Source organism: Patagioenas fasciata, chromosome 4, assembly GCF_037038585.1.
Source record: "Patagioenas fasciata isolate bPatFas1 chromosome 4, bPatFas1.hap1, whole genome shotgun sequence".
In the NCBI taxonomy this organism is placed as follows: Eukaryota; Metazoa; Chordata; class Aves; order Columbiformes; family Columbidae; genus Patagioenas; species Patagioenas fasciata.
The window spans coordinates 25,435,121-25,458,815 of record NC_092523.1 but is presented as its reverse complement, the minus strand read 5'-3'; the positions used below and the strand labels follow the sequence as shown (position 1 = coordinate 25,458,815).

The 23,695-nt window shown below is 41.6% G+C and overlaps 1 protein-coding gene across 3 annotated transcripts; it reads right to left on the bottom strand.

Annotated features, from left to right (window-relative positions):
* Positions 1 to 688: 688 nt before the first annotated feature.
* Positions 689 to 22,716, bottom strand: CHRNA9 (cholinergic receptor nicotinic alpha 9 subunit). 3 transcript variants are annotated; one of them, XM_071807406.1, is made up of 5 exons: positions 22,138 to 22,716; positions 6,406 to 6,551; positions 5,454 to 5,608; positions 4,291 to 4,823; positions 689 to 2,836 (listed from the first exon to the last, which is right to left on the bottom strand). In XM_071807406.1, exons 1-5 carry the CDS (start codon positions 22,199 to 22,201, stop codon positions 2,280 to 2,282), a joined length of 1,455 nt encoding a protein of 484 aa, XP_071663507.1. In that variant the 5' UTR covers positions 22,202 to 22,716; the 3' UTR covers positions 689 to 2,279. The 3 variants fall into 3 exon arrangements, with proteins under 3 accessions (XP_071663507.1, XP_065693248.1, XP_065693251.1); XM_065837176.2 differs by lacking the exon at positions 22,138 to 22,716 and adding an exon at positions 21,610 to 21,827; XM_065837179.2 differs by lacking the exon at positions 22,138 to 22,716 and adding an exon at positions 7,646 to 8,294.
* Positions 22,717 to 23,695: the final 979 nt, after the last annotated feature.

Here is a 23,695-nt window from a genome sequence, read left to right as displayed (position 1 = left end):
TGCAGTTTGCTTTGAACACGGGCACAACCTGAATTTTTAATGAAACAAAGGTTTTCCTAAACCTGGACGTTGTCTCAAATGGATGCCACCAATGAGATGAAAAGCACAGAACATATAGTTATGAATCCCTAAAAAATTGCTCCACCTTTCAATACTTCATGACTGTATTCAGTAGTATTGTCAACAGATTTTTCTTCCATTTTTTCCCCAGTTCTTTAAATCCATAAAATCTTTCAGCATTCACAAATCCCATTGCAAGGAGCTCCTCAGCCTTCTCACATTGTACACTTTTCTGCTGTCACACACTATGTCTATTGGATGTATCCAGTTACTATACTGGAAAAGACAGTGAACAGTGACTCTCTCCCTTGCTTATGTCACCCATAAGCCTCAGACAAACCCCTACTCACCTGTTTTCCATGCTGAGGACTCATGTTCTGAATATTTTACCTTTATCTCTGAATATTCTGCTCAGTAGGCTTTTGGGACAGTATTATTGCCCACAACAAAGAACAAATCAGTTTCCTCAAACAGGCAGTGTAAGTGCCAAACCTCAGGGCAAATGGGTGCAACCATTTTTCTACACAGTGAAAGTGAGTAGCTTGTCTTCCAAAGGAGCTATTCAAAGTTACCCTGGTTGACTAGGAACTGATAATACATAGGGAGCACACTTGACACTTTTTCCACATACTGAGTTTATTCTTGGCTAGCCACCCAGTTTAGCTTTACATTAGAACTTGGACTTGAAGGTTTGCATTATGTATGAGAATCCAGATAAGCTTACAGCATTAATTATTCCACATAAAAGAAAGCCTGCCATTAGCAATTCAATGTATCATTTACATCATAATCACAGTTTCCTTTTTTCCAATAAATTTGGGCATAACAACTGCATCACTTTGCCATTTTGACTCCTCACTCCTAAGTTACAGCTTCACGGGTACACTTCTATTAACTGCAGCAATTATGAAAATGACATTTATCACATGAACTTTTGACTGGGATCCATTACCGTGTGATCCTGCCTCTCCCACTGCATCTAGAATAACATGGTTTCAAAGTTCAGGATGCTTTGTAAAAGTAATTTATCTGCCATGGGCATGTCTGAGGTACTAACTTCTCACTTTACTATGCGACACATCTTCCAGAGCTCTATTAGTCTGAGAGGGTTAACAGGAATTAACACACAGAAAGGAGGTTTTGGGTGTTGTCAGCAAACACATTCACATACATATAAGTACTAAGGTGTTGAGCAAGGTGTGTTAATTGTGGCACTACTTTAATGAGCTGGTAAGATGATGCTTTTGTGCAAAGTAATGCACAGACCAACCTTGGCATTCCTGTAAACAGTTTAAAATTTAAGTATTGAAGTGGATGTAAGAGTGGACAAGGAACACAGGGGGTGAACACTGGTGAAGGTCAATAAAATGAGCAGAGACAAAAGTCACAGCCTCCTATTTTAGCAGTCTCAAATAGCACTTGAAGTCCCATCTTGCACAAATGCCCAGGGGAACGAGACACCTAGAACAGACAGGAGAACTCCTTCCTATTATTAACAGGCTCAAGAAAAAAAGAATGGAATAGAACACCTCTGACTTGGTGAGGAAGAAGTCCTGGGAATGTGGCATACTGGAGCCATGGTGACAATAGGGTAATATTCAGCAGCAGGAAATGGTAAAGAGGAAGATCAAAGTAACCATCATGTTCAGTAAGCTCAAGGGTATTAGAAGTGAAAGACACAGCAGAGAGACCTGTGGAGCCTGTGAAATGATGGCAACAGTGATCAGAAAGAGCCACAACAAAAGTGTGAGATAGGAAAACAAGCTTAAAGGCAATGCCATGAACGGGATGATTTCCAGAAACTGCCACCTTGTCAAAGACACTTCTATTTTTTTCTGGGGGAGATAAAGGGTTGGTCAAGTTAGAAGGTGCAGAGTTGCAGCCTTGAGAATACAGTGCTCCCTGCTAGGCTGTCCGCTCCACCCCTGCAACACTCCACCCCATTCAGCCTAAAGTCATGGCCACCACCCATTAAGATGGAGCACAGAGCGCTTAGCCAGCACCCACATCAGGGCTGCACTCCGTACTAAAAGGCAAGGACAGTCAGTAGCAAAGCCTTCAGCTGAGCAACATCTTAACATTGTCACAGCCTGCAGAATGAATTTGTGTATTGTTACATAATGCAAGACAAAGATCAAAAGCATCCCTGTCCTAGAGCTCCATCAAAACAAGCTAACCCAGTATATTCAGCTTTACTAAAGGAGTGTGTTTGTCCTCAGTTAAGCTGCTTTCCCAATGATCAGTACGCTCATAAAAAACACCATGATAAAAAAAATCCACATGAAAAACCTGTCCATCACTTTTGCGACTTTCTTCCACTCAATTCCTTTGGCCCGGTTTGCTTTATGGTCTCGAACACAATTAGCAATATACTCAATGTTTTTAATCAGCATTTTGTAACAGGAACAGCAGTCAACAGTCTCCCTAACATTTTCACCATGAACTCCATAGCTTTTATTCAAATTTCCATTGAGCTTCTCTTTGAGATCACAGTCATCATTCCTACTGGAAAGGTGACCCCTTATCTCTTTGTGCCTCCTCTGAAACCCATCATCCCCTTCTAACTTACATTCTTCTTCTTTCTCCCTTTTTGGACTTGTGCAATTTTCACCCACATCATAAACAAAAAAGATTTTTGACATGTAGTCCAAAATAACCACCCTGGCCCATTGTGGAACAGGCTTTGCTTCTGAGCCACAGTGATGAAGATTCATTATAATGATCGTCAATGCAGTAGAAGCTGTGATCATGGTCATAGTTGCTATGTAATATTTCCCTGGAACACAAAATAAAATAATATTAAAGATGCTAGCCTGACAAAAAAATTCAGTGTGAACAATAACAATGTGACAACATAGTACTAACTGTAAGTGAAAGCAAAACAAATTTTTAACCACCCGATTCTCTATACTTAGATCATACTTAACTTACCATCTAAAAACAAAGATTAAAACCACTAAAAGTAAAACCTCATACTTACTACTGGCATGTCTTTATCAGATGAGTAAGTGACTATTGTATTAACATGGCACATATTTGCAAGTCAAATCCTCTAATTTCTTGAAATACATCCATTCAGAAAACAGCTTAAAAATGTTTATCAGGAGTCTGGCTCTTTTCCTTGTGTCTGTAAAATCCCAGTGTTGGTGGCTTCATGTGGCACATTAGAAACGCTACTTCCTGATGTATTAACCAAAGTGGTGATAATGTTTTGTTGGAGCTATTGATACACCCCACACCAGCAGATGTCTTCACATTCATGCAGGGCAGTGAATATCCAAGCCTTGCTGGTGCCCACATCCAGTGTACTGACAGCAAGAGGCCAGGTACAGAGCTGAGGGTGACTCCACTGCCTGTTGAGGTTTGTGTCTGGATTTTCTTCAGACTGTACAAACTTTAGCACAGCTAGTCCAAACAGGGACAAAGCTCATTCTGGCCAGGAATAGACAGCAGATACAGTGAATACAAGCTGTGCCCTTCAGCTGCTGGTTTCCAGAACTGAAGTACACAGCTGACCAGGCAACCTGTTGGGGTTCGTGCCTGTGCCAGTGGGCAGCTCCCAGCCCAGCTGCTGTGCCACCTCTGCAGGAAAAGCAGCGGCTAGGTCGCTGACACAAGCCTGGTGGGGTCCCAGTTTTCGAAGAGGCTGGAAAGGATGGCGAAGGAGAGTAAGAGAACAAAGAAAGACTGAGGTTAGGTCCTGGCTCCTTAGTTTAGACAGGATGATCAGAGGGTAAGGAAGATACTCCAGTTCAGCAAGCCCATATTCTAGGCAGGAATAGCTGCTGGTGTGGAAATACATTCAACTTTCCTATTCATTGACCAGTAGTTTGTCTCAGTTAAGCCATGCAGTTTTTCATATAAACAATAATAACAAGACTAAAAATAATGAGATCTGGATTATCTTAATGAAGTTGAAAGCCAGTGTGGAGGCAACTGTGTTCCTAGTCCTTCAGAAATATCACCAGGGCAGCCAGGCAGCCTTCTGCCCAGGGGGTAAATCAGCCAGGAGCAGGAGATAGCTAATATATAATTTGAAATAAACACAAAATAAGTTTCAAGAGCTTCAGCATACCTGTGCAAATTACACATACGTTTTAAGTACTTCACTATGTTTTAAAAAACAAAACACCTTTATCTTCCCAGAAGCCACAGACTGTGTACAGTTTCCCTGACATAAAGCCCTGCTATTAATAAGTTATGTTTAAAGACAAAGCATGTAAAGCTCACCTATCAAAGGTACGTTTTCAGAGGGAGGCATGATCTCTGCAACCATCAGCTGGAACACGGTCAGAGCAAGAAGAACCGTAACACCCAGAGATACTTTTTCCCCAGAATCTGCAGGGAGATAGAATCCTAGTGGGGCCAGGAAAGAGATCAAAATGCAAGGTAGCAACAGATTAAATATGTAGAATGAAGACTTCCTTTTCAAAATTAGTGTGAAGGTGACATCTGGATAAGGCTCAGAGCAGCAGCCGTAAGTAATGACATTCTTAACTGCTGGCATGCCATGAATCTCCCATTCCACATCTTCCACAAAGTCAGAGAGGTCACCACTATCAAGAGAATTGATGATGTCTACCTGATTACCATTATAGGTCCAGGACCCAAATGTAAGATTGCACTGCTGGCTGTCAAAAGGAAAATAAGATACATCCACTACACATGAGCTCTTTGTGATAGCAGGTGCATCCCAAGTGATTTTTCCATCATATCTCAACACAACATTAGTATTCACTGGTTCTGAAAAGTCATCATCAGCCCTAAAAGACAGAAAAGTGACAGTCAAGATCAACAGGTAACAGCTGATCATACGAGCCAGGGAAGGGGCAGAAGGGAAGATCCTCAATTTTGAAATAGTATTATTTATTTATACTGAATTTGATTAGGAACTTACTTTTAACTGTTATTTACAGGTACTAGTGCCCATGAACACCAAACATCAGTGCTGCTATATTGCTGTTGTATTTGTTGGCCATAACTTGTTCAAACTTGACCTCAAACAGGATAAGAATCCATTCAAAGATGAAAATAATCTGCTGGTCACTGCCCGGGAGAGCGAGCAAAGAGTGCAGCCTTTGGGTACCACCTTTTTGTGGACACACAATCTTCCAGAGCAGCCTTAGCAGAAAGTACTTCAGATCACCAGGATATTCAATTCCCAGTGCAGAGAAACTCAGAACAGCTTTCCTGTGTAGCATAAGCAACTGCCAAATCCTGTCTGTGGCTTCATTGAAAAATATTTAGATTATCAACAACAAATGTTAAGACAACAAAGCAATCCTTTGCTAAGGCAAGGTGAAATGATGAAAGTTCAGACTGCGTCAAATCCTCCTTCACCCCCTCCCTCTCTTACACAAATATTCAAGTTGATTTTCTCCACCCACACTCACTTGTTATATAGGACAATATCTGGTCTCCAAACCAAATTGCTTGGAATCCTGATAGAATCCAATCCATCATATTTATCTTTGTCCCATTTGAGGTATGCATCATACCAGCTTTGTCGAATCCATAAGTAAGCTGACAAAATTTGGTTCCTTTCATCCTGCATAAAAATGTAGAAATCTTTCTAGCTGAAGGTGACAAAAATAACATCTTGGATGCAGACCGCATTTGTTGTATAGCTTTAAAGCAGTGCCTGAAATAGGTCAGAATACTGACAGGCCACAACACCACTTCTCAGACAGGTACATATGCCCATACACTGTACAGGGAGCTTAGTTATGTGAACTTTCTCTTGTCCAAACCTTCTTCCCCCTGCACCCTTGCTAGCTTTAATCATAATTGTCTAAGGCTCCCAGTACCTTTAAGAATCTCCTTTCGTGAGCTTCAGAATACCAAACAGCTAACAGATTCAGTCTAACAAATTCTCTGAAAGCTAGGTGAGGTCTTCAAGTTGAAATTCAGAAGTCACAAAAGTGATCTCCTATTCTCCTTCCAGACACATTTTGTTTTGCCTTAAAAGCGTATCTGGCTGAACAAAATTTATTTAAAAGTTACTGAAGGCTAAAATAGGGAGTTTATGTAGAAATTAATTGCATCTTAGAAAAAATAAATAAATAAAAATTATTTCTATTTAAAACTCAGCAAAAGTTGCCTGGAGGGTGCAATATCAACACCTACCTACAAAAGTAGTCTTAACAATTCAGCAGCTGTAAGTTTGCAGACTTATAATGGAAGCCTTAGCTTTGCAATCAGGTAAGAATCTACCAAGAACTGGAGAACACGATCCTGGTTAGGAAGCATTACTGATGTTGTCACAACAAAATGTAAATTGCTTTTCCTACTCCAAGCAAATTTTTCCCCACATCTTTAGAAAAACAGAACTGTACTCTTACTCACCATGTCTTTAATTTGGGACAATGTGATCTGAAGAGTGACATTCAGTACTTTATCTGTGTCTTCCACTGGTCTCAGAGCATTTGAGTAGTCTTCAAACAGTTCATTAAACAGCATGTGAGCATATTTTCCTTTGGCTGATTCTACAACTAAATCACATAGATTTGTTCAGTATATCAGATCAAGCACTGAGCAGTAACAAAAGATATTATCTTTCTACAGCTTCAGGTAGTATTTGCTATAATTGTATTTATCTTTCATGTATTGTAGAATATCATTTAGTGCAGAAAAAAAAGTATACCTGATGAAGCTGTTCAAATAAGGACAGCACTCACCCGTAAATTAATAGCTAACTCTGGGTTTTCACACCTGCTAAAAAAAACAACACACAACACCACACACAACCACTGCATCTAGATATTCCTGCCATTTTTGAAGGTAAATATCATTACCCTTATTTTACTGATGTCTTTCATAGGCAGAGATCACTGATTTACAGTCATGTATCTGCCAAGCTAAAATTAGAAGCAAAATCTGAAGTCAAACCTGCTCCCAGGCTAATGACTTGAGATATCTCCCTACATGCAGCACTGATGGATTCATGCTACTTTCAGAATGTACACTTTTTTCACTACCACCTGAAAAAAGTCTGAGCCACTTTTATTCACAAATTGGCAATTGCATGATGTTTTATGAGCACATCCTTGCACTAACACATTTTCCAAACCATATATCTGGAGATGCTTCTTACTATCCAGACTTAGTCATGAAGGACAGTTAACTAAAACTTCAGGTTTTAAACACCACTTGCTGTTCCAGACTGTTTTCTGCATCACAGTTTCTGTCAGCAGTCTTTGTATTACCTTTAGATATACTCACATATTTCTGCAAGCAAAGGACAAGGACACTCACAAGACTTCCACAAACACCCACGGGTACTATGTAGGAAGCAAGTGCTTTTTGGAGTTGATCACTCTCTGGGCACGCACAGGGACTTCCTGGACTAGAGTTCGACACAAACTTTCCTGATTAAACAGAAATCCTAACAAATTAAAGCTTCACAAAGACCATTTAAGTTCTGGTTGTACATGACCATTCATTTCATCTATGCATCAGTGAGACAAAGTAAAATGAAACAGATGAAAGACCTCTGGAGCTCAACTGCCTAAGACACATCAGGACACCAGCTCCTTACCCGAGTAAAATAAATCTCATGCATTTAGCTATCAAGCAGTATTCTCACCTTGAAGCATCACTGCTGTAAACAGCAACCAGAGAGAGATGGAAAAGGACAGGCTATTTCTCTTCATTTCTGGACCTTAAATAAAACTGTTCACTCAAGGGCACAAAAATGTTTATCACCATCCAAAACTAACAAAACAAAAAAAATCAAGTTGCACAGCAATACAAAGATGCTGCGGCACTTGATGAGCTGCTAGAAGCAACTCAGTCCTCCCTCAGCAGTTGACAGAGTCCTAGAGAGATCGATGGTCTCTGTCCTTGTCACCGCCTGGAGCTCTGGCGAACCCTCCCTCCCTCTGTAACCTGAGAGCTGCCTGCTCCACAGCTAATGCGGAGAGAGACAAACACATGGGATACCAGTAGGAAAAATGTATTCCATTGCATTCTTACAACAAATGTAAGATTTCACCAATTTACAAAGAACCCTTTCACATTTCTTTGGTGGGCTGTGTCTTACTGCCCCTATGTTCACCAGTGGCTTGCTCAAAACAAGATCTGTGGAACCTGCACATCCACACACAAACAAAAACACCACACAACCATCCACAGCCTACCTATTCCCATGCTGAAAAAACAATGTTTTCACCTACCAAACTGGTGCCACATGGTAAAGATTCAGCTACACCAGTCAGAAAACACACAAACAGGAACTTTCACTGGTGCAGACAACCCTGAGACCAACTCAGCACAGTAAATTAGAAAGAAAAATTGGACTCTGCAGATAAAATGCCATTTCCCAATATAGTGCAGTTTTTCCCAGATTAACCTGACAAGACTTTACAAAGAATTAGAGTTAATAGACAGCTCTTGCATTTAGCCAGAACACTTACAGGAGAGAAATATGAATATGAAACAGTATCACACCTGGTCTCCCATCTACTCCAGTGGTCAGACCATTAGCTCTGTCTATATTACTCATGTTGCCAAGCTACTTTCCAAGTACTGCAGGCAATTTCTTACAAGTTTCTCACAGACAAGAGATTACTTTCTCCTTTCCATAGTCCAGTTCATCCTTCATGATACACTGCAGTCCATTTTGCCGCCCTTTTAGAACAGGTAACAGAAAACAGTCATTGAAATAGACAACCAAAAATACAGAATCAACTACCAGCAAAAAGAATTGGTCCAGAATAGTTTTGATCCACACAAAACATAAAATACTGTTGCTTTGCTCCTGTGTAGTCTTTTGTCTAGAAGGAAGCTGATCCCTCCATACACATAATTTCTATATAGTAGCATTCCTGGCACTCGCTAGCCAATATTTGTGCTTTCGTAGCGTCTATAAATCAATGACATTTATGGCCAGGTTTAATAGGTAGGCAATAAATAATTTCAGTCAAAGCACCTGTAATGAAATCCATCTATGTCACTTCATTTGCTGAATTGTCAAAGGGGAAAAAAAGTGGAAAATAGTTTAGAAGTCAAAAAGGTCAAAGCAGTTCATAGGCAGTAGGTAATAACCTGCTTTTTCTGTGGGAAGAAGGTATGTGATGTTAAAGACAACAAAAATCAGAGAAAAAAGATGAAAGATTTTTGGATACAGTCAGATCAGTGCATTCTTGGGGGATACCTTGAGTCTTCAGTACATTTGTCCTTACGTCTGCAAACAGCTACTGCTTCGCTTTTCTTATCATAATTACAAGAGTGACTGAGGGTACTGCTTTTAAATGTACTGCTATAAACCCTACCGGAACCAAGACAAAGCTTGTCTCAGGCCTGTGGCAAAGCAATCTGCTGACCTCTTACACCAGCAACACATAGCCATCAAGTAGTACAGACAGATATGTTTCATACTAATTGGCATAGGATCACATATTATGGAACCCTGCACCTTTATTGTCATCACAGAATCGACTGGGTTGGAAAAGACCTCAGAGATCATCAAGTCCAACCCTTGGTCCAACTTCAGTCCATTTACTAGATCATGGCACTAAGTGCCATGTCCAATCTCAGTTTAAAAACCTCCAGGGACAGTGAGTCCACCACCTCCCTGGGCAGGCCATTCCAACGCCTTATCACTCTCTCCATAAAGAATTTCTTTCTAATATCCAGCCTAAATTTCCCCTGGCAGAGTTTAAGCCCATGCCCCCTTGTCCTATTGCTAACTGCCTGGGAGAAGAGACCAATTCCCACCTGGCTAGAACTTCCCTTCAGGTAGTTACAGAGAGTGATGAGGTCACCTCTAAGCCTCCTCTTCTCTAGAACAAACCACCCCAGCTCCCTCAGCCTCTCCCCATAGGTCTTGTGCTCAAGTCCCCTCACCAGTCTTGTTGCTCTTCTCTGGACCTGCTCTGGCACTTCAATATCTTTCCTGAACTGATGGGCTCAGAACTGAACACAATACTCCAGGTGTGGTCTCACCAATGCAGAGTAGAGGGGAAAGATCACTTCCCTTGTCCTGCTGACCACGCTATTTTTGATACAGGACAGGATACCATTGTCCTTCTTGGCCACCTGGGCACACTGTTGGCTCACGTTGAGCTTCCTGTCAATTAGTACCCCCAGGTCCCTTTCTGCCTGACTGGTGACATCTTCTTGATGAGAAATTGTGGGTTCTCAAAAGACAAAAACTAGTAGCATGTTTCCATGTGTTGTTCACTCAATTTATTGTTATATACACATATATTCCATGTGCTATTCATTATAAACTTGCAAAGGGATAGATCATAACTCCTGGTTTTGATCTATTGTGTTTCCAGTCATCAAATATATCCAATATTTGCCACATATTGGACATTCGGGCAGGCAAACATGAGCACACATATACAAGAACTTTACTGAATTGAAATTCTGCATTGATTACACAGTGCTTGTAAAAATAAAACTAAAATACATCCCAAAGCCTTTTCAATATTAAAGATACAAGAAATTTAAGAATCTTAATATGCAAGACCATTTAGCTTCTTTACATTTGTTCACAAGAAATCTGATTTGTAATTTTATTCAAAATGTCCCTAACATAGATATTTTGTGTGAAGAGTAAGTATTAACATTAAGCATTGTTCATTGATCTGAGAGACTCATCTACAATCCCATGCTTCCTCTGAATATAGTTTTAAATTGTGCCATAATCTATGGCAGAGATCAAACATCCCATTTAACATTTGAACGGAGCTTCAATTTATAGTTAAGCAGTCCTCTGTTTTTACAGTAGGAAGTTCTGCTACAAAGTCAGGAATTAATATAAAGCACGAATCAGCTTCCAAAGATAATTTTAAGAGAGTAACCAGTGTTTGGAGGTGACAATCAGGCCATTAACCTCTCCCAGCAAGATTCAAAGTTGGCTTGCTAGAGTGCAACTGCCAGCAGATGGCCCTGTTAGCCAGCCTACAGATCCACCCAGATACTCGATACGATTTTTGTTTATCTCACACACACAAAAAACCACATTGCATTTTCATCTGCTTCGATTAATTTCACTGATTATTTGCCTTAAATTCGATATAACACAAGCGGAGACAAGATATTCTTCTGAAGAAAAACGATAAGCAGAAGGAACAAAACCACTGAGTGGTTGTATGTGGCTCTGGGTCTGCCTACTACACATGAGACCAGTCAAAACAGGGTTTTGGGGTGAGAAAATATATGTCATTGTCAACAACTGTATGATACAAAACCATATTTAAAGCATGAGTCGCTTCTGCAGGGAGTAGCTAAAGCCCATGGCACTATATCCCAACCCTGCTTCCACATACGTTGTTCAAATGTTTGACTTTGTGAGAATGCATGTGGACTAGTAAGAGAACAGAATATGCAGTGGGACAAGAGTGCACCATTCCTTGATGCACTGAGCTTGTACAACACTCGCATGACACATGTAACTTTATGGTTCTAGACAAACACTGTTATCAAGACAACATCAAAAAAAAAAAAAAAGAAGGGAATTTGGCATTCCAGCATGTAATTGACTTTGCATGGACTTCAAGGACAGACTGAAGTGGAGATGACATGGGAGGAATCTCTTCCTTATTAAAACTTACAAATATAGATATTTATCTTAGCCAAACTATAAGCAAAGCAGGAAAGAACTGTAAAAAATATTTAAAATTTTGTTCTTTCAATTAAGCACATCTTTCCTCTCCTGCATAAAATAACAGTTTTCTCATAAGGTTGAGGCTTTGACATGTCAATTTTCTGATTTTTTTAATAGATTCTTACCCTTTTTTGCATAAAAAGCAGTAAGAGTTTGAGCCTCCAAGTGGAAAAGTTACAGATACTGTACTATCACAGGCCTTGAGACCGTCTGTACCATTTATAATCTATCTCTCCATCAGAAAACAATAAAGAACAGATTGGTTTCTAAGCACAGTTTGTAAGAAGTGTCTCACAGTCTGCTTCTACTTGCCTTCCTGCCAATTTTTCTCCCCAGAAGCTGTTGCATTCACATTCTTCCCAACATTTGCTACAGAGCATTATCTTGTGATGGGGTCAAGCAGCACACTAGCTCTTCAGTGTCAGATCCCCCTCCTGAGACAAACTGAAGTCTTAACAGCACGGGTAACAACAGGTCTTCCTGCCAGCAGAATAGCCTCACTGTGCCTGCTCTGGACAAGGAGGATACAGCACTTCATTTAGATGCAGCATGTTTCTCTATGCCTTATTTCTTCCCACCCACCCACTGCCTCTTCTTCCTTCTCTCTAAAAATCCCCTACTACCCAAAACCAGCATACTTATTCATATTTTCTTCCACCCTGTTACACACATGGAAGCTAGGAAATACATTAGGAACCATTCACAATGCCAGGTCATGAGATAATGTAAAATATTAGCCACACTTTCCAGAAATAGGAAATCCTAATTTGTGTAATACCGTTGTGAGTTTTTCTGAATACACATTTTTCTTCGGGTCCACTTACACAGGCAGCTCTGCTGACTACCTCTCAGCACCTGAAGTAGAGAAACCTTTTGCATTATTTAATGTGAACAAAAATGCAGCATGCTCTTTTTCACCAGGATGCTTGCAAGCTGACTGGTGTTTTGTCCATGCTTGGGAAGCATTCAGTATCTGGCAGGGTTAAGAGCAAAGCAATTTTATAGTTCTAACTAACAGAAAGCTATTTTATATGCAGCTCTTTCTCTCTGGGATCATTCTAGCTTTGTACCATGCCTTTAAACAGCTAATCACAGGATCTGTGCTCTACACAAAGACAACCTCTGGGACTAGACAGGGTTCCAGATCACAGGTTTGCTCTGACAGGCAGCCTGATGCTTCAAAACAAATTGGATTGGAGAAGTATTTCTACCGTGGTAAAAGGGTGTAGACAGACTCAACCGTCTTCTGCTGTGCGATCGCCCTTGAGCTGTGGAAGACAGCACGCTGCCTTGGCTTTCAGAAGTAGAGGGAAGATCCCCAGCTACCAACACATGCTGAACACAACTCTGGGTTCCCCAGAAAGCAATTCCTTCAGCTTGTGTGCACATCACAAAAAACTGAGATTAAACTGATATCTGAAGAAGCAAGACTGAACTGAAACAGTTTATATACTAATTTAAAACTAAAGTTCCACTCTCTCCAAAATTCAAAGCAGGGGGAGAACATCCTTTTACAACACTACTGAAGCTCATCGTGGTCACAAGGGCATCTGCACAGAGGGTCTAGTATCCCCTGAAAACATCTCCTTTCCTGATAAGTTCACACCTGCCTTGCAACACAGAATACGGTCCATCTAAACTTCTGTGTGATTATCTAAGTTGCTCAGAGTTTAAGAGTTTCCTACAAAGAGCTAAGACTAATGCTGTGCACTAATAGAACACAGCTGGCTGAAAAGGTAGGATGCCAAAAGATGAACAAAAAAAAAAATGCAGACCATAATGTACCAACCTAAATTTTAAAACTTTATTTTTAAGGAATTCACAGAACTCCAGTTGCTAAATGACTGCTAAAACAGTATTGATACATGCTACTTGACCAGTGTTGTATACAACTTTACTTACAAATAATACAAATCTCTTGGGGAAAAAAGACACTAAGCAAACATTTATATTGCAACATTTGGCATTATCTAATTGTTTCTGCTCCATCTAATTATACACATCAATCTAACCAGGGAATTTCTCCAGGTTCCCAGAATTCACAGGAAGAAAACAAAAATACTGCTTTACTCAGAGCACAAAATACTCACCTTGGCAAGGTTTTTCTAAACTAAGGAAACTAGTTTCCAAGCTTACAAATACTGCAGATCTGCCCACTTTAAAAATATCAGAGCAACTACATAGGGGAGAACGCAACTCTAAATCATCACAATGCATTCGTGCCTGAACAAACCTCCCTGGAGGATACAACAAGCAGCATCTACTCATCTCTTCGAAGGAAAAGAACTTGATAAATCATGGTTTTAGCTACTGAAAGGTCTTACAATATGTGGGCACTGACATTCTTTAGAATGTCCTAGCATGAACATTGCTACTTTGCAGACTGAGAAAAAAAATTATCTTGAGCAAAATATGGTAGTAAACCTGAAGTTTTATTCAAACTGCAACTATGCTCATTTTGACACAACAGAATCATTTAGATCTCAGGGACAAAGCACCACCATCTCAGCTGAAGAGAGGATCCCTTGTCTTAAGTATCTCTGAGCATAGTGGCTGCAGATCAGCTAAGGAAGTCTGTATTCATACATTGGTTTTCATCTGCAAAATTCTAAGCGATTGTCCTTCTTTTCAACCCACCACAAATGTATTGAAATGAAAGCTTAGCACATACAAGGGAAAAATGCTTAGGTGTTAATATAGGGAGTCACCACCAAGGAACATCCTTTTCTTTGGTTGACAGGGTTGAAAAACAAACATTTTGCCCACAGATGAACGATTTATCACCTCGAAGTGTTACCCTACAACAATTATCTGAATCTTACAGGCTTAATAACTGCTGGTTTTCAAGTTCTGTGGAAGGTGATAAGAGCTATAAAAGCTGTTAAGGCCAAAAAAACCCAACATTAAAATGCTGCTATAACCACATATTATACCTGTTTGGTCTGTGTGCTTTGGAAAACATTTGCTGCTTGCCTGCCAACAAATGGCAGTGGGCTGTGAAGTATCTTGCCAATTGCTCAGCTCCCTTTAGCTTAAGGAAGGGCATTTTATTCTGAAACAGAACAAAGATGTTGGGGAAAAGGCAAGAGGGATTAATGCACAGCTTATAGCTATACCAGAGAAGACAGAGAAGAAGACAGATTATCCTACAGTCCTCTTGCAATTATAGCTTTTGGGAAATGCATATGAAATTGTAAAAGCTAGTTCCTCAAACTAGTATAAAAGATCTAGTATAAGAACATTGCTAGAACTCAGAACAATTTTAGCAACAAATTCCATATTGACTTTACTCCTGGGTTCCAGCAACAGCAGCATATTATACAGTCATTTCAGAGCTGCTCCTGATCCAATGGCATTAATGACTGAGGTATGGTCAGGACTCAACTCTTGATGGATAATCGATTTGTTCTTGGTGGGAAGCTATACATAAGGAAAAAAAGCAGGGGACTTGTGGTACATGTTATTCTCTAACTTCTTCCCCTCTGCCAGTACTTCAAGGCAATATAAGCAACAAATAAGGCACTGGTATGGTTAAGCAACATGTTGTAGTGAGTACACAGCCAGCCTCAGAGAATGAGATGGCAACACATCATGACACGACACTGGAAGAGATGATTCAATGAGCCAGCAGCAATTGGTCCATTGAGCACTATACTAATGCTTCTAGCCAAACTCGCATCACAACGCATAAAACAGAACCTATTTTCACCTATTTTGATTGGAAAATCATCGCTTTTCCTTCAGATATCTTAAAACAAATGTACTTTTAATGCCTATGCAGCTTCCAAGTTTGCAACACTAGCAAATACAAACCTCACCTTCAACAGAAGGACAGAGCAGTGTTGGCATGTTGTGCCCAGCACACTGCTGCGAGGGCTGCTACAGAATGTCAGTGTCCTCCTTGCTATGGAGTAGAATGATCAAGTCTCTTCAATGCACAAGTAAACATCAGAACTGATGGATATACATATATGCCGGTTTGACTGAAAATGAGTTAATTTTCTTCATCCAGTTAGAAACCTTTCTTTTTCATAGCTAGCACAGCCATTATTTGGACTTAGTTTGAGAACAAGAGATAACACCCCAGAACAGAGTTAATGTTCCTAATTGCTCTGGTCTGAGAGCCAAGGACATTCTGAGCACTCTGCTCACAGGTGTGAGGCACCTGGGAAAGGGGCACAGATGGGGCAGAGCTTGACTGACATCCAGACTGATGAATAAGAGCATTCCATCCCATTAGCATCATGCTTCATATTTAAGGACAGTTGTGATATTCCGGTCTCTCTCTTGTTTCTTCGCTCTTCTTGTGGGAGCTGGGGGAGTTCTGTTCAGGGAGTTTAGTTTGGCCTTTTTGACATCCTGCCACTTCGCAGAGGCCTCTGGACCTTTCTCTCTTTTTCCTCTTTTCTTTTTTCGGGTTCAGCTGTGTGGGACCAGTGTGCTGAGACTGGCTCTTTGGTGCAGACTGAGTTTGTGAGGAAATGCCTTGAGTATATTTTACATTCCATTACATATCTATATTTCCTAGTAGTGTATTAGTATTTTGTTACTTTATTAAACTGTATTTATCTCAATCCAAGTTTCTTCTTTCCCTTTTGACTTGGGGAAGGGGGAAAGGTGGGTGAGTGAGCAGCTATCATGTTTGTATTGCTAGCTTGGGTTAAATCACAACAACATATCTTAAACTCAGTAGAAAGAAAAAGTCAAGGTGACAAAAAAAAAGACTTCTAGCTACTCAAAAGGCAGTTTGGGGATGTTTCAAGAAACGAATCAGTGGAACCTAGTTCCCATCTAGGTGCTGGTTGCAAACAAGAAACGAAAGTATGGGAGATGCAATTGCTTGCATTTGCAGATTGTCTCAAAAGGTCTCCTTGGCACTTTCTATAGCACAAATAACTCGATATATAACCACTGAAAAGAAAATCCTAAGAGGTTTACGGCATTTGCCTATTTATTCTTAGCTTTCTGGACTTGAGTCTTTGATATCAAAGGATATTGAAAGGGTACTGATACAGTTGGACCAGCAGGGGACATTTTCATTCTACAGGCATGAAGTACTCATGGATCCTGGTGTGAGACCTGACAGATACCTGCTTTAGTTACCTACTTTTCAGTAAACACAGAAATATTAATAAGCCATTTCTTGGAAATTTCATCCATTTCAGGGACATTAACTCCAAGGTACAATGAAAATTTTAGCTGTGTAAGGACATATGCTGTATACTTGCTTAACTAGTACTGTGGTAATTAACAGGTAACATTATTCCTGTCATTCTAAGGAACAGGTATTTGACATTATCATCACAACCACAATAGAATCAAATGCATACCAATCAGGTATACAAAGACAGCTTTGGGTTTGTTGTTTTTTTAAATTAAAAAAAGACAACTAATAATTTCCCCTTTATTCGTGAGAGGAGTAATTACTTAAATTCAACAATTATAAGTGGTAGAAATTTTAAGAGTTCAAGTTTCCACTTGAATAATGATTCACCAGCATATCTTCACATAATACAGTGAATTCCCACAGCAGGCAGTGATCAGTAGTACAAGAATAATTTAGCTCTTTCTGGAATCAGTATGCTTAGCCTTTCACCTTTAACATGATAAAAATGTGTGAAATCATTAATTAACGTTGTCAGAAAGAACTGCAAGTTGAAATAATTCCCCATTTTGCTTCTTAAAGTAAAAACCCTTCTTATACCTGCTTCTGCTTCTATTCAGGATTTTTAAAACAGCTCAACGGAAAAACCTTGCAAATACTTATTTTTAATAATCATTTTAGGATTCTGAGCTGATGAGATGTGAAAGTCCTAACATTCAGGAGAAAATGGGTCTGATTTACTTAGCAACTGTCTCCATTTTATTTGCCTTGTAAAATGAGACCTATAGCTCCAACAAGTAATTATAGATCAAGCACCACATTTATAACCCTGTTGTGTGAAAATATGCCAGCCTATCAAAGCAGGGCTTTAAAAAAAAAAGCTAATTACATCTATGATGGCTGTTCCTTAAAAACTGATTTATCTTCTTCTCAATGCTGGGATCAGAACTCAGTGAAGTTGATAAGTCTAGTTGATTACTCGCCATCTCTCCAGCTACTCCCTAGACTTCACTTCCACTTACAGGGATACAAGACCAAACTCTCTGGCTACAGCTACACAGGTAGAAATAAGAAAAAAGCTAATTCTTCTGCTTCATATATAATATCACACAGACATAGAAATTACAGGTAAGACAGACATCCATTTTGCCAGTGTTGTAGAGCAACCATCATGGCATTTATTTGTCAAATACCAGGTTCCCTAGAAGACATACTCACCTCTAAGCTTCAAAACCAGTACATATATTAAAGGTGCTAGCATTAATACAGCCATTCCTGTTTTACTAGAACATCCATTTACACTCTAAACATATTTGCAAAGCTTTCCTGTCTTCCAGTTTGGGAAGCACCATTTATTGCTGAAATCAGTTAAAAAGGAGAGTCTCAGCAGGAGTTAAGTGGCCAGGCACATGCACTGAGCTGGTTTTGTGCTGTGTTCATTTTGATACCTCCCAGGTTTGCAATGCTGGTGCAGCTACTTTGATCTACTTGTATTAAGAGGGCTAAAGACAGGGAGATCTTGTAACTACTGTCACATGTAAAACAGTCTCAACTTGGGGGGGAAAAAAAAAAATAAAAAAATCAAAAAACCCCACACAATCTGTTGCCAATTAAAATATTAGGATACTGGGAAACAAAAATATGAGGTGGATAGCCCCTTACCTCTTCCTACAGAGGCCAGTGCTCCAGTTTCCCCTCTCCATGCTACATATAGCAAATACATAGACCTTGCACAGCAAGCCAACAGACAGGACCAGAAGCTGGCATACCCAGGTACAGCACAAGCCAGTGTGCAGACACATCATGTACACAGGGGACAGCAGAAATCCACCAAAGCCTTCATGGAACACAAAGCAGTTCCTCAGTTTCTTACACTGGTATGCTCCCTAACCAGAACCCACTCAAGATCAGTTCCTGGGCAGATGCTACATTTGCATCACCTTAGCTCCAGTTACACTTAGATTTCATGTATGAAAACAGAAATTACTACACAAACAAGCAGTTCTAGTGAACAAAGACACAATGCAAAAGACAGCTTTTAGCTGAACTGCAGTTAACACATATCTCAAATATGGTAATAATCACAGAAGTCTTGCTGAACTGTAATTCCCACAGTGAGCACAATGCCACTCTCATAGTAAAAAGTAACAGATTGGCATTGCCCTACATAGACTGTGTTAATTTCTACTAGAAGTCTCAGAAATTATGGTTAATTATCCACATGGAGATCAGCTAGCACTTCAGCTAGCTCACACAATTCTGTAACCCACAGTTTTGACAGAAAAGGGCACAGGGCAGAATAAGATACAAAACTAGCCTGTTTAGCCAGTACTCATGGTCCAGGTTTGGAGCACTTGCGTTTAATAAGGGTGACCAAAAGGCTCGCTCACCACAGTACTCAGCAAGGACTGTCTGACTCACCAACTTCCTTCCCAGTCCAGCCATATGGTGAAAAATGCATTCCACCACATGCTATCAAAGTACTACAAATGCTGTAAGTACAAAATTAGAAGTACTCGAGCCATTGTACTTTATGATTATGGTTGAAAACTCCTCAACTTTAAAAAGTAACCTAAAATTCAGGCCAAAAAAAAAAAAAGTAGGTTGATTTAAGGACAGCGAGTATCACATCCTAAGGAGATCATTAACTGTTAAGTGAACCATGTGCTATTTTTGTTATTTAAAATACTGATTAGGCTAATTATGCTCAGAGGGAATTGGGTCTAGAGGATTAAATGAAATATTTTCAGAGGCAGAGTTTGCTGAATAGAAAAGCTGCTGTCCCCTATTTAAACAGCACAAGATATCACTTCCAACATCTTATAAATACCCATGTTTTAAAGAGCTCATCCTTTGGTGTCTAATAATGTAGATTATATTTCCCTTTTGACCTTATTGAGATGCTGTTGTCAAAAATTATATAACTAGGCCAAAAGATATTACGCTCCTGTTTTATAATGATTACCTTAAAATCTCGTAAGATTTTTTCCTTCAAAACTTCAAAGTCTGCTGGTCATTCATTGCTCTCAGAGCTAAGACTTGTAGGTGAAGAGCAACAACATTACTAGTAGGCAGAGACTATTTTCAAAAAGGAAACATTTATTAACTCACACTATACAAGATAAAACTGTCCATAGACTTGGTCTGTCACGACACAGAGTCCATGCACAGCAGGTTGGACACTCCCCCACCCTCAACACCACAAGCAGCAACTGTGAGTGAACTTCAGAGATCACCCCTCTGTGAGGTAGAAAATTAATTACAGTTGTCAATACTACATTACTGCCGAAGACTGGAAACTATACAGTAAAAAGCAGACTCTAAAGAACGAAGGTAATTCATTAGCTTCTATTTCCCCCTTGATCTCCGTGGCTATGATCTCTCTGGAATCACACAGGGCCACCTCGCCAGGCGAGTGACATCTTCCCCCGGATACCCACAGCGCGCAGTGGTGACAGCAGTCCCCAGCCAGAAGGAATGCACACCATACTGCTCTGGCGACAGCCCCAGCAGCTGCAGGGCCCAGCGGAGAACCCTCAGGAACTCCCTTTTTGTTACAGTCCTATTATCTGAGTGCACAAAAAGCGGCCCTTCCAGCTGTGAACGAACTCTCAGGTAGCTCCGAAGGGCCAGGACAGGGCACACCCATGGCTCTCCAGACAGCCCAAGGCTGATGACGTGTCTCTCCTGACCCACAGGAGAGTTCCGCAGAAAAAGCACAACTCTCCTCTCCATCAGCTGCAGGTCACTGAGATACAGCAGCTCAGGCTGCACCACATCACGGTGCTTCGCCACCATCTCTCCTATTCGAAGTGCCCCAAAAAATGCTACAGTAAATATTGCACGAAACAACATGCATTCATAAGGAGTTATGCATACAGACTCCAGAGCTCCTAACAGAGATCGCAACACCTCTATTGTTATAGGCAAGTATTTATCCCTCAGGATGCCCGCTCTACGTTTCAACGCTATCACCATGCAACAGGTTATAGGATCTTCCAAAGGATTAGGGTTACCAGTCAGTTTTGATAAATAAGACAGCGCTGCCACATACATCAGTGTCTTTGAGGATGAATGAAGAGATTCCACAGCCAAAAACCCTACGATTTGTTCCACTGGAATCGGCCAGGCTGCAGGCATGCTCATGCTTTTCCTAAAGGCAAGGAATTTCTTTAGTCCTTCGAGGTACGCTTGCCACAGCCTACTATCCCCTGAGCACTCCAATAACGACAAAGTCTTCAGAGGCCAAGGTCCCAAGGAGTGTTTCTGAGGACAACTGAACTCCATTCCTAAAAGAGAGGCTCCACATTAACACATGCCAACAACAGGCACAAGCACACTGAAGCAGCAATAAAGATAACAATACACCCCTAGACAATGCTCCACTAGTTTATCTGATTAAAGACGACCCACATGCAGCTACACCCAGAGCTGTTAAAGAGCTGAAACATTTTTCAAACGGGAAAATACAAACACCCTGCAAGGCCCATTTCACATACAAGGTCAGGTAACAGTCCGGGAATTCACAAGTGTTTACAAGTTTGTGGAGTAGCAAGAGAGAAGCAAAAAGCAATTTTAAAACAAATAATTCCTGGTACGACTTACAGAAATCACAACTGCAAAGGGCACACAGCACGCTCCCGCCAGAAGGCAGCGCACTTCGCAGCGCGGGAAGGGGAGCTCCCTCGGGGCCTCCCTCCCTCTCCCGCAAAGCTCGGGCCTCGCACAAGAACTCGAGCAAAGCCAAGGAGAGGCTTCCCAGAGACCCGCTCAGCCCCCGTCCAGAGCCACAGTCCAGCCCCGGCCACCGAACACGGCCTGCGCTCACCGGCCACCGCCGCGCCGCGTTCCCCGGAGCCGCCGGGCTGCGCCACCACCTCGGTCCAACACGCTGCTCCTCGCGCGCGATGCGGGAAGGGGGCTGCTTGCCCAGCAAGGCCCAGCTGTAGCCACTCCATGCCTGGCTCCCGGGCCAGCAGAGCCATCATCTCCCAGAAGGGCGCGGTACTGCACGACATAGCTAAACGACTAACTCCGCTTCCCCAAACCCCCACAGCTCCCGCCACGGGCCCTTTTATAGCCGCGGAGCCACTCGCAACGCCCTCCGATTGGGCAGTCGGAGCAGCGCCGGCGATGCGCAGCGCTGCCATTGGCTGCGCCGGCCGGGCTCCCCGCGAGGTGGTGGGTGGAGCGGCGCGTGTGAAGCGCCGTTAGCAACGAGCTGGGCCCGGCCCGGCCCGGGCCGCGGCGGGTTGGGCGTGGAACTTGCAGGCGATCATTACATTGTCTTCTGCTAAAGCCTGAAACGTGAATGGATTTACTGATAAGGTTAAAAGGAGAGAGAAGTGTCACCTACGTGTTGTTCTCCTGGGCTCCCCGAGATGTGGTTTCCAGAAAGCTTCCCATAGAGAATAGCTCATGGCAGCTGAGTCCGTTGTGAGCTGCTCATCAGACACCCCTTGCTGCTGACGACAGGTGACACGCCTGGTGGCTTGTGCGCAGTTCAGTGAGACAGGCACCCTTCCACGGCAGCCATCCCCGCTGATCCCGTGACAGAACAGAGCAAGCAGGCTCCCACGCTGACAACTCGAGCCTTTTTTGGTGTTTTCCTCATCTCCAGGGTGCCAGCGCAGAGCCCTGTTGCTCTGGGCAGAGAGTACCCTGGTATCCCAGGGGCTCCTGGCTGCACAGGGCAGCAGCTGCCCCTGCTCACTGGCACCCTTGAGAGCGAGCCACTAATTGTATTTTGACCTTGTGTGACCTTATATTAAATGGCATTTTCTTTCAAGAACTTCTGTAGTCTTTCTGTTATGCCCTGGCCAAAGGCCGTTAATCACAGTGGTGACAAGATAACTTGAAATAAAGGTGCTTCCTTTTTTACTGTCTAACATCGTGAGAAATAAAGCCAGCTGATGGTTGGTGATGGGAAGCTTCCAGTGCAGAGGGAATTTAGCTGCTAACTGAACGTGACACCAGCAGGGAAGTTGACCGTGTTGTCCAAGTTGCAGTTCCAGAGCAGCTGCACCCAGCCTCAGCTGTTGCTGCTGCAGTCTCAGTCTCCTTACCTACAGAAGCCTCCCCCTTGACAATTCTTTGGATCCTTTGCTGATCCCTCTTCAAAGAATGTATCAAATCTGGATACTGACCAAAAGTAGTCTTTAATTGAAATGTGGCTAACACATCAAAGATGATCCTGCTCAGTTCAAAGAATCCTTTGTAGCAGATAACGTAAGTTAAGAGTGAGCTAACACAACCCTCATTCTGTCACTGGAGCACTTGATACAGGCTCTTAATACAGATTAAATAAGTAGTATCTGAGAAGTAGGACAGTAAGAAGGTTGAATGTCACCTTTCATAAGGAGGGTGTTTGAAGTGATTGGCATACTATGTATTGCATCACACCAGTGTGTTCAGGAGCTACCTAGGTGACAACTACGTATAGAGAAAACAGTCATCATCATACTGCACTTTTCTGTACCCGATCTAGTTTCCAAGAGGTCTTCAGTTACAGAAAGTTCTTGCTCTGCTTTCCATGCAGAGCATGCAGCAAAGACAGGGCTATGGTAGTAGACAACAATCTGTTAATTCCCTGGCATACATTTGGTAGCTTCCCTTCTACAGCTTTGCTACAAGCTGTTGCATAATTAGCACACTGTGATGCCGAGCCCCAGTCATCTTGCTCATATTCACAAATGCGAGGTGGTATGTTAGAGTGGTTAGAACTCTCTCTGTGGCTGCAAGGTAATTCCTTTAGTTAAAATGTCCATGTGAAAGTGTGACAGAGGAAGCAGAGATCTTGGGCCAGGCGATAAGAGAGAGAACGAAGAGTTCGGCTCACCAGCTCTGTTGTTTGAGGGGAGGCAGGGAAAAACTTGGCTTCAGATATGAGGGGCAAAACTGGTTCATTGTAATAA